An 11,932-nucleotide genomic window follows, 5' to 3' on the forward strand; every position below is an offset into this window, starting at 1 on the left:
ACCAGTCCAGAACTCCATTTAAAAGTCTGTATACAAATTATAACCAGTTGCAAAGCACTTTTTAAAATGCAATGTTGTAGGCTTTTATATAAAACAATACTTGGAAAAATACTACGGCCTCTATTACTTTGTCCAGACAAGTTTGTGCGGGATGTCAAGTTAGCTTTACCTCCACAACAAGACTGAGCTATCCTTTTAACTACTCGATTAGGCGAAGTCTGGTAGCAACCTGTGTTTCAACTTCCTAGGCGAACTGATAGCCATTAGGCTTCGATAACTGACCGCTTACTTACTAAGTTATCAAGAGAACGCTGATTCAGGCATAGGATAGATAGCCTGATTCTTTTGTGATTGAATAGAAACACTTAAAAAGGTGTCCCATTGAGAATCTCAAATTAACTGTCCCCTCTGATCAAAAGTAGTCAGATAGCTTTTCCCACCCATACAAAGACGGTGCACATTCCGATAACTCTTATCAACAATAAGCGCGAATCGTTCTCGAAATGTCGTTCACGACGACACATTTTGAACTAGCCTGAAATGTCAAGTCAGTTATGGATCACTCACCAGTAGCTCACGTTCATCCGAAACTCAACGACCGCTGTCCAACCTGACAACCAGGTACTTACGCGTTGATGCCGTCAACGTCGAATGAGAGGGCAATTTCACACGGAAACCGCACCAGCGACGCACTGGGAACAGCACAGGCAGGAGGGGTTTGTTGATTCTTTTTTCTTCTGAAAGGCACTCGGGTTTTGCGACAGTGTGTTACTCCTTTACGTTGCCGATGTGGAGCTCACGAGTAGTTAAGGGCGTGTCTGGGTTGCGAAGGAGCTACGTTTCTGTTCTATTTTGATTGGCTGTACTTCCTATGCGTCTATCAAGGCAATGTTCTTCGGTTTCGGCTGCTAGCATTTATTTCAAAACCAACACCAACACAACTGTCCCGGTATTCACGGTGCAGAGTTGATTAGTAATATGAATTGTCGAATTAAACAGCAATGCCGATATTTCATGCAACTTGATCTAATGTTATCACCACGCCCCCTTGTTGTGTCTTTTGCAGTTGCATGAGAGAGTGGAAGTATCGTTCGTTATGTATCTGCAATGTTTGTGGAGACTAGTAGTATCGTTACGTATGTATGGTTCATCCGCTGATTCAAGGTCGGTTAAAACCTTCCTAATGCTTTTTTAATATCTCGAGAGTTACAGTAGTTCACTGCCTTACTGAAATAAATTGCAAAAACGTTGATTTTACTGCCATCTACTGGTTTTATCACGACAGTGCAATTGCTGAAAATAGGCATCAGTTAGATTCATGTTTAAAATACATTTAAAAAAATACACGATATATAAAAGGTCACTAAAAAGCTATGCATCATTTCCAGGCGTTTCTGTCTTCAATCTTCCAAACAAGTGCTTTTTATTTTAGCAGTAGAGGGCTTCAGAGGATTAAAACAATACAGAGACAAACAGACGATACGGACACCGTCTGTGGTTGTCCTCCAGGGCCCAGTGGCCTAATGGATAAGGCATCAGCCTCCGGAGCTGGGGATTGTGGGTTCAAGTCCCACCTGGGTCGAATTATTATAGGATGATATATATTTGATATATAGATCAGATACTGGACAATTGGACAATATCAATTCCTTCTTCCTGTTGGATCTTTGCATCACCATCTTATGAATACTCTTCTGAAGGCTGCTGAATGGACTTGTTATGTCTTGTCCAACTTAATGGTCTTGGTGCTGAAAACTAGAATGAGCAGTTGAACTCTAAACCCAGGAACTCCTTTGTTGTGTCCATGAATATATTGCATTGTTCTATGCATTCAATGTTGTAGTATTGGTTATATGCACTAACGAGTACAGACACTAGGGGCGCCGCGCTAGTACTAGCGGAAGGGTCTTGTTTAATGTACTGTATGAAGTGATGAGACTAAGTAAACTACGCTCTCTGTTCCTTATGCTTCGTGTGTGTTAATGTTATCTGAAACACCACCACAACATCCTTCCATTTCTACATATACAGTACACTCAGAGCTTCCTTTATATACACAGTAGAGAGATGATCCCACAGTAATGACCACATCCCAAGTTGGATAGAACTGATATGCATGATTTGGAAAGCAGCCCATTCCCACCACACTATTACGCACCAATCCTACTCTGCTTATAATACATACTGTGTGCCAGCCTATTTACTCGTAATATAAACACAGCCATTATTGTTTTCTGCTTCATTACTGTGGAAAACCCCATTCTGGACTGTGAGCTTACTTCCCAGCCTTGTTAGGGCTAAGGGTGTTGCGCACACGCACAAACTTTCCTCTTCTTTCTCGTGCCAGCTGCTAATGCGAGTGGACGTGCTTTCAATGTATCATGCTAGCATACAATTAACGTTGTGTTGCCGTGTGCGTTAGCGACAATGTAAGTGTAATTAATGTTCCTGCTAGCTTTAATTTCCAGGTGGATCTCCTGGAGGGAGTGAGGGGGAGGAGGAGGGGGGGGGGGGGGGGGTTCAGGTGGATCTCCTGGAGAGAGTGAGGGGGGGGGGTCAGGTGGATCATCTGGAGGGGGGCGGTCTGGGCGTGGATGGGGGGGGATCTCCTGTAGGGAGTGAGGAGGAGGATGGGGTTGTGATTGGTGGATCTCCCGCGGGGGGCGGTCTGGGCTTGGGGGTTGTGATGGGCGGGGATGCCTCAGGCGCTGGGCATGGTGCCGAGGTTCCGCAGTGGGCAGGGCGCCAACACATCCACTACCACGCCGTGCTTAAACTCCTCCCACCGGTTGTGCCGTAGCAACACTGCACACAGCTCCTCATCGCTGGAGCAATGCATCATGGGAAAAAAAGGAACAGAGGAGGTTAGACATATGAATGCAATGTTCCTTCAATTATGTTACTACAATTAAAGGCTAGATTTTTTCAGTCAGTCAGTCAGTGATCTCCAGTCCTGGTTAGTGACGGTAATAGTATGGCAATCCTGAAAAGTCCCTTGTGTCCTCCTGTAGGTGTGAGCCGGAGTAGGTACTTGGGATAAATTCCTTTAAAGGTCTTACCTGGGGGAGGTGTTTGAGTGAGTGAGTGTGAGTGAGTGTGAGTGAGTGAGTGAGTGAGTGAGTGAGTGAGTGAGTGAGTGAGTGAGTGAGTGAGTGAGTGAGTGAGTGAGTGAGTGAGTGAGTGAGTGAGTGAGTGAGTGAGTGAGTGAGTGAGTGAGTGAGTGAGTGAGTGAGTGAGTGAGTGAGTGAGTGAGTGAGTGAGTGAGTGAGTGAGTGAGTGAGTGAGTGAGTGAGTGAGTGAGTGAGTGAGTGAGTGAGTGAGTGAGTGAGTGAGTGAGTGAGTGAGTGAGTGAGTGAGTGAGTGAGTGAGCGAGCGAGCGAGCGAGCGAGCGAGCGTGCGTGCGTGCGTGCGTGCGTGCGTGCGTGCGTGCGTGCGTGCGTGCGTGCGTGCGTGCGTGCGTGCGTGCGTGCGTGCGTGCGTGCGTACTTTAAGTCTCACCCGGGGGTAGTCCTGTAGATGTGTGTGACTCACCTAGGGTAGGTCTTCTGGATGTCCTGGAGTTTCTTCAGGGTCTCAGTGTCCACCAGCTCGTCAAAGCACGTCTTCTCCACGCGCAGGACCTCAACACTCTGACTTATCAACGACAGGCTGCGGCCGTCCCTCTGTCTGTGTGGGATCAGGTACTCATTCAGCCCCTGCACACACGCACGCACGCGCACACACACACACACACACACACACACACACACACACACACACACACACCCACACTCATTAATGTGTGTAGGGGTGAGGGTGGGGTCTTATTAATGTGTATGGGGGTAAGGGGGTGGGGCCTGTTGTGTGTGGGTGGTAGGGGGTCGGGGCATGTTGTGTGTGGGTGGTAGGGGGGCGGGGCATGTTGTGTGTGGGTGGTAGGGGGGCGGGGCATGTTGTGTGTGGAGGGTAGGGGGTCGGGGCATGTTGTGTGTAGAGGGTAGGGAGGCGGGGCATGTTGCTTGAAGGGGGTAGGGGGGCGGGGCATGTTGCGTGTGGGGGGTAGGGCGGCGGGGCATGTTGTGTGGAGGGTAGGGGGGCGGGGCATGTTGTGTGTGGGTGGTAGGGGGGTGGGGCCTGTTGTGTGTGGAGGGTAGGGGGGCGGGGCATGTTGTGTGTGGGTGGTAGGGGGGTGGGGCCTGTTGTGTGTGGGTGGTAGGGGGGTGGGGCCTGTTGTGTGTGGGTGGTAGGGGGGTGGGGCCTGTTGTGTGTGGGTGGTAGGGGGGCGGGGCATGTTGTGTGGGGGGGGGTAGGGGGGGCGGGGCCTGTCGCTCTTACAAACGTGCTGCCCTGCTGCAGGCTGTCAATCAGGAACCAGGCAGAGGTAGGATGCTCAACACACTGGCCTTTCACTCTGGGTGGAGAGAGAGAGAGAGAGAGAGGGAGAGAGAAAGAGAGACAGAGAAGGAGAGAGAGAGAGGGATAGAGAGATGGATATGAGGAGATTTAATTGAGGAAAGGAGAGATGAATGGAGAGAGAGACAAAGCGGGTGACAGAAAGAGTGATGGAGGGATAGAGATATAGACAGATGGAGGCAGGAAGATGGAGGGATACAGAAAGAGATAGATAGAGGGAGAAAAGGAGAGTATAAATGACTAGTCTGGAGTTAATCCTCCATCTTCTTCTTATAGGCCATAAGGTGACCCTCGCATAAGGTGACCCTCGAAAAGTGCTTTAGAAACCTAACTTCGCTCCTCAGGCTCCGAACTAAGCGAACTTCAGTTCATAAAAAAGAACGAGTCGTGCTGAGCTACCAAAAAAAGTTCGCCGCTGACTTTCCAGGCGATTGTCGATACGTCTATGTTTTATGCAGAACTAGAGCCTTCACAGCGTAATAAGATTTTGATCACGAGTGGTGGCACGGTTCGACATGTGATCGTTCTACACCAATGAGGTAGCTGCTTTTTGACAACAGACTGGCAAGATGGCGACCACCATGGTTTGAATTTACGTTACAGATAAAGTATTAGCCGAAGAAGAAGAAATCTCGACAGAAAATGTAAAACAAAAGATATCTTCGAAACGCAAGATGTGTTACATGCATATATCTTCTGTTAAGCATGAGGAAACACAGAATTTCACCAACGCAAGGTGGAATACCTATCGAAACCTAGGAAATTTCGATCCAAATCAAGCTCTGGCCCCGTCCTACCTGCCATCTGTATAATTTGCAAGAAAGACAGCAAATTCATCGTCGCGAGTGGCAGACGTCAAAAAGAAGCTTTGTCAAAAACACAGACTTTAACAGCAGGTAAGACTGTTTCACCCTCACCCCCAACACACACTAACAGTACGTAGTCTATGTGAATGCATCCCTAACCCCAAAACACACACACACACACACAGATGTTTGGAGAAGTTGAATGACTATCTAGCCTACACTGCTGCACAATCATTGTATTTGTCCAATTCTAATATGAATGCATGTGTGAATTGCCATAATGTGTTGTGCATGTGTCTGGGTGTGAAATTACATTACACCCCTCCCCCCCAGTGTTTTAGGTTTTTGATATTGACTGAATCACAATTTGACTTTAATAGGGTAGTGTGTATGTTTATATGGATGTCAAAGCATGCCTGATGTTAATATGACACTGAATACCTGTTCAGAAATGTGGCTCCTCGGCCTGATGGCCTGTCTGGTTAGCACACCGCTTCTGAGTAAGCCCATTCCCCCATAACCCCCCCCCCCCCCTCTCACTTGTACACTTGGGGGATTTTCCGTTTCTGTCCCTGTGTGTTGCTGGGCGGTCCCAGTAACCTTACTCCATCTCTAGAGGTGTATCCTGCCTGTGCTGCACATATGTGTGCTTAAGGACTCTTTTTTTGGGTGCACCACCTAGCACTCTTTTTACTATCTAGCCTACACTGCTGTACAATCCCTGTATTTGTCTAATTCTAATATGAATGTATGTGTGAATTGCCGTAATGTCCTGTGTGTGTGTGTGTGTGTGTGTGTGTGTGTGTGTGTGTGTGTGTGAGAGTGAGTGAAATTACAATCCAATACATAACATTCCCATGCCTAAAATACCCCTATAAATTATTTTTTCTTTTCTTTTGTACAAGGCAAGTTGCAGGAAGCAGCTGAAGTAAAGGATGACCAGAGCATCCTCATTCACATCAAGGACAGAGACTGTGGCTCTGGAGGTGCAGTACCACAAAAGTTGCTACAGAGAATATACAAGGTTTTTGAGTGAGCCTGCCAGAGCAGAGAAAGAACAGCAAGTCATATCTTAATTTTATGAAAACACATACAGTACAATGTGTGTCCTATGATTGAGACAGTTTGTTCTCACAACACGGATCTCACAACGAAAGCTCTCACAACACATATCTTCTTCTATATTTTTTGTAAGGATCGGGTCAAGATTTGATCTGAGCTATAAATTATTCTGCGAAAGGGTAATCCGTCAAAGGCTGCTGATCAACCAAGAGGTGCTGAGGATGAGCCAACTGAGGAAGGCATTTATTGACCTTGTGCAGTCAAGTGAAGGTGTTGATGCTTCAACCTACAGGTAATTGCAAGGCAGTTTATTATTTGTCAAATCCAAGGGAATCTGCTCTGCTTGTCATATGCACATACTGTACATGTATTATTTTGCAATAAGGAGGATGGCAGTGTTCTTGATAGTGTGATGTTTGTTACAGTATGTGCTTCTCTTGGGAATACTTGGTATTATATATCTGTTGCATAGCAAGTAAACTCCACCAATATTATTTTATTCACTCTGAGTTAATTTGTGAAGGTGGCTATTGTATATCAGCCACAACATGAAGCCCCCCTTTGCTGGTACTCATATGACTCTTTTTTTGTTGTTGATTTGTTGTGTTGCAGACAGGATGTATTGAAGAAGAGACTCAGCCGTGATTTTCCACAGCTAGTGTTCCACATCCCCGCCAAACGCAACACTTCTGAACTGGTCTTTGCTTTTCTGCAGGACTGTGTTGCACAGATTTATGTCATTTTAGTTATTGTGCCAATTCGAAAGAAAGTGAGGAACTTGATAGCTGTCCTGACACTGACAGTGAGGACTGAGTGTCCTTAATCTGTTATTCTTTAATTCTGTTTTGTACTGTTTTCATATTTTTCATGAAGATTGTTTATATGGTTGATCAGTGTTGTATTCATTTGTGGAAGAATGAATGAATGACTGAATGAACAAATGGTCATTGGTTTAAGTACAATGCTGCCTTTTATTGATACAAGGAAGGAGGTTTATTTGTCACATACATAGAAATACTAACGTAAAGCATGTAGTGACATTTTGTTTGGTGTTAAGCTTTTTGCCTGACCTCAGTGTTTTGAAAAGTCAATGGCCAGTGATGATGCCGTCAGGACACTATCCACAGCTGTGGGGTGTACTACGAAACTCGATTAGAGAGATAGGTATGCAGTACCACGAACGTTGTTCTCTTTTGCGTCGCTACATCACCATGGTATCTTATGCTAGCAGGTAAACCTGGTCGGGAGGAGATTTTGTGCTAAGTAAAACTAAAATCGTGTGAAAACACCGCCTACTGAACAAGCAATCTCACGTGTAAGATTCTGTCATATGTTACAGGGGAAGCTCCACCTATCCAAACCCAGTTTGACAAATATATCACATAGCTGCGGTCGTAGTACCACTTGACTTATAGCCCCAGTTAAGGTTTTAGCAAGCCTCACTATGTCTAGATAGCCCGGCTATCTGTAACGAGATTCGTAGTACACCCCACTGTTTGCTGGGTGTTCACAGTCCATGTTAGATCCTCTGTCAGGCGTATTCTCATGTATTTCAAACTTGATTTAAATGACTGAACATAAACATAACACTATCGCATATTTGCCTCATTGTTCTTCTTGGACGTGGCTAGGTATACACCACTGTTTAGAATCCCTTTGGCCCGATTTTGAGGATGTTCGGCTGATTTCCTCTTTATCTGTAACGTAAATTCAAACCATGGTGTTCGCCATCTTGCCAGTCTGTTGTCAAAAAGCAGCTACTTCATTGGTGTAGAACGATCACATGTCGAACCGTGCCACCACTTGTGATCAAAATCTTATTACGCTGTGAAGGCTCTAGTTCTGCATAAAACATAGACGTATCGACAATCGCCTGGAAAGTCAGTGGCGAACTTTTTTTTGGTAGCTCAGCATGACTCAATCTTTTTTATGAGCTAAAGATTGTGTAGTTCGCCGTCTGCGGAGCGGGATGAAACGATAACAGGGTTCACCATCCGGCCTATTAGGTTAGGGACATGGCCAACCTCTATGTGTGTGTGTGTGTGTGTGTGAGTGTGTGTGTGTGTGTGTGTGTGTGTACAGGCGTGTGTGTGTGTGTGTGTGAGTGTGTGTGTGTGTGTGTGAGTGTGTGTGTGTGTACAGGCGTGTGTGTATGCACCTGTGTGTGTCTGTCTTTCCTGAGGCAGCACAGGCTGGCTGCTGTGACACGGGTGATGCAGGTGACGCAAGTGGCACAGGCTTTATGCGGCACTCTTCACATGATGGCACCGATCAGGGGAAACACATATATGGGCAACAAATATACAGTCAGCAAACACAGTTATCACACACACACAGGGCTCATACGTATAGGATTACATATGTACTGTGTACCTGTGTGGGTGTACCTCTGTGTGTGTGTGTGAGTGTGTGTGTGTGTACCTGTGTGTGTGTGTGTGTGTGTGTGTACAGGCGTGTGTGTATGCACCTGTGTCTGTGTGTCTGTGTGTGTGTGTGTGTGTGTGTGTGTGTACCTTTGTGTGTGTATGTACCTGTGTGTGTGTGTGTGTGCGTGTGTGTGTGTGTACCTGTGTGTGTGTGTATGTGTACCTGTGTGAGTGTGTGTGTACAGGCATGTGTGTATACCTGTGTGTGTGTGTATGTACCTGTGTGGGTGTGTGTGTGTGTGTGTGTGTGTGTGTTTGTGTGTGTTTGTGTGTGTGTATGTACCTGCATGCTCGTGCTGTTTCACCAAGCGCTGGTAGGTTTTGCATTTGGTCAGGTCCACCTCTCTGAACACACCACACAGGCCCTGGGAGGAACACAGAACAGAGAACACCTCCTCAGACCACAGATAGAACGCTCTAGATTGAGAATGCTTTAGAACGCTCTAGAACGCTCTCAATCTGATTCAGCTAACAATCCTATTCTTAGACAGAACACTCTTGAACGCTCTCTATCTATCTGATTCAGCTTCCGCTATATGAAATACCAGCTAGCCACAAGACAACAATAAGGGCTTCAGCTCTTGAACTTTAACCTCAAGAAAACATCTTTAGTTTCCTGCTTTAAAAATCTGATTAAGCCCATTATGTCATAGCAAATAAATGACAATCACTGGTGTTTTTAACACACACATCACTGGTGTTTATACTAATACACTAAACATTTGATTTACTACATGCTATTATATTTGGCTGCTTCGAAAAGAAAGTATTTCTATTTTCCAGTCGTCTGCCATGTCCATGATGTTCTGCCCTAGTTACCCACCCTAGTTACCAGCCCTAGTTACCCGCCCTAGTTACCTGCCCTAGTTTCCAGCCCTAGTTACCCGCCCTAGTTACCAGCCCTAGTTACCCGCCTTAGTTACCCGCCTTAGTTACCAGCCTTTGTTACCCGCCCTAGTTACCCGGGCGACAAAGATGAGGTTGCCCATGTCATTGGTGTCCTTGACGACGACGCGTCCGTGCCGGAACTGCTCTGCTTTGGAGCGATCAGCCAGGCATTCAATCAGGGAGGATGACCAGGATGACACCAGCTGTAGTGACCTGGGGTTGAAGGGCAGAGGTCATACTTTGAGGAAGTGTGGGAACTCTGATACGGCAACAGTGACATCACAGCGTTGACATGGCAACAGTGACATCACAGTGTTGGCTTGCCATTATAGTAAAGTGATGTTTGCCAGCGTTTCTCATCCCAGTAAAAAAAACAAGAAACAAGAAGAAAAATAAGGACTAAAGATTTGTTTCTGTTCTGTTAAATAAAAACAAAACACAAACACCAACAGAAATTCAGCTATCCCCATTCATAAACACCAAGGGCCGTATTCACAAAGCCTTTTATCTTACCACTAGGAGTGCTCCTAACTCGCGCTAAAACCTTTTACGTAGGAGTAATTTCTTAAAAGAGATTCACAACGGCTCTGAGACCTACTCATACTAAGGATAATACCAACTCCTAAGCTTAAGATAAAAACTCCGTTGCTATGGATGACGACGATTCTCATGCACGAGTTTAGAAGGGGTGAGGACGGTGATTGGTTGTTGACAGGCTCTCTCATTAAAAACTCATTCGTGACGTCCCTCTAACAATCCCACTATATCAACTGAAAATAAGAGAATAACCTAGGCTTCAAATTAAGTCATATTAAATAGTTATGGACAGTGCAGTTAGCAGAATGCACACGCATGATGACAAGTTTGTGCATCCAACGGGAATGACAATTTGCACGATAAGGTAAATAGAAAGCGATCAATATATAATATGGCAATTGCATGTAATCAAGGCAGTAATAATTAAAGCACCCAGCAAAATGTTAGGCTATTATATTTCCAGCCCTTGACCATTTCAAATATCAGCACATACGGCCCTTCAAGCCCTCCAATCTTAATTGATCAAAGCGAAACGAACGTGAACCGTAGCCTAGGCGAAAGCCTACTGGTCCCAATAGCCACTGTCACCCCAGCGGCATCCAGCTGGTAAGTTCTCAAAAACCTGCGACCGCTCTCCGTTGAAATGCACCAGTCATCGGTACATCCAGGCCACGGTGGACGAATTATTGTAATGTGTGTCCCGTCACTGGACATTCCTGCGATCGCCATGGAATTTACTTTGATCTTGTGTAATAGGCGATTGTCTGGATAAACTGTTGGATGATGTGGGGTCTACAGTGCGTTGATAGTTTGATGAATTAAACGGCTGACTGATGATTCCCAGTGTCGTCAGTTGCGTTTTCCGCGAAGCCAAACAAAAATCTTTATGTTTCCAAACATTTCACTTCGGGACACATCGTTGTTTAAAGGCGTCATTGCATCCCGCGCTAATTCTACGACAATATTAATACCTTCACGGTTTAAGCAATGTCTTTTATCAATTCCAAGTCGGCTGCAGCCATCTTACGATTTTTTGTGAATAGGTCTTAGTGATTTAGGAGTCCTCATGAGGAGTTTTAAGCTGTCCTAGACTTAGGTGCTACTTTTAGGGATAAAATATTTTGTGAATTGCTCTTAGTAAAAAAAATTAGGAGTCCTACATTTAAGACTGACACGCCCATTATTTTTAGGAGTTTCTCCTAAATTCGCCACTTATGACCTACTTTTAGCCCTAAGATTCTTTGTGAATACGGCCCCAAATGAGTATAGTAGATTAAATACACCTCTACTGTGAACTTCACCAATGACAATACCTTATTGCTAAATACTATATACAACACAATGGCAATACCTATCAAGAGTTGTTTTCCACCCTGCAGTGTGATGGATCTATGAGGTAAGACAGCAGACGTGTGTGTGTTTGTGTGCGTGTGTGTGTGTGTGTGTGTGTGTGAGTGTGTGTGTGTGTGTATGTGTGTGTGTGTGTGCGCACCTGAAGAAAGTGAAGCGGTACTCAAACTCTCTCTTGAGCTCCACGTCCATCTGGTTGGCGAAGAAGTCCCTCCTGTCGATGACCATGAGCTCCGTCTCCTCCATACACACCACCGTGGCGTTCCTCCTCAGGCCCCTTTATCAGAGCCACGTCCTACAGGACACACACACACACAACACACACACACACACACACACACACACACACACACACACACACACACACACACACACACACACACACACACTCACACTCACACTCACACCACACACACACCACACACACATATTCCTCCTCAAGCCCTTGATCAGGATGAGGATGGGCTCCTT

General features: G+C 45.7%; 1 protein-coding gene across 1 annotated transcript in view; it reads right to left on the minus strand.

Annotated features, from left to right (window-relative positions):
* Positions 1–2,701: 2,701 nt before the first annotated feature.
* The window catches only part of LOC308362702 (cyclic nucleotide-binding domain-containing protein 2-like), a gene marked incomplete at both ends in the record, with an annotated part of 10,194 nt that continues 963 nt past the window's right edge, over positions 2,702–11,932 (minus strand). Inside the window, 7 exon segments of the mRNA XM_080835430.1 lie at positions 2,702–2,825; positions 3,532–3,695; positions 4,315–4,388; positions 8,970–9,051; positions 9,649–9,787; positions 11,604–11,737; positions 11,739–11,756. Coding sequence (XP_080691556.1) covers positions 2,702–2,825; positions 3,532–3,695; positions 4,315–4,388; positions 8,970–9,051; positions 9,649–9,787; positions 11,604–11,737; positions 11,739–11,756 — 735 coding nt within the window.

Source organism: Sprattus sprattus (genome assembly GCF_963457725.1).
Source record: "Sprattus sprattus genome assembly, chromosome: 3".
Lineage (NCBI taxonomy): Eukaryota > Metazoa > Chordata > Actinopteri > Clupeiformes > Clupeidae > Sprattus > Sprattus sprattus.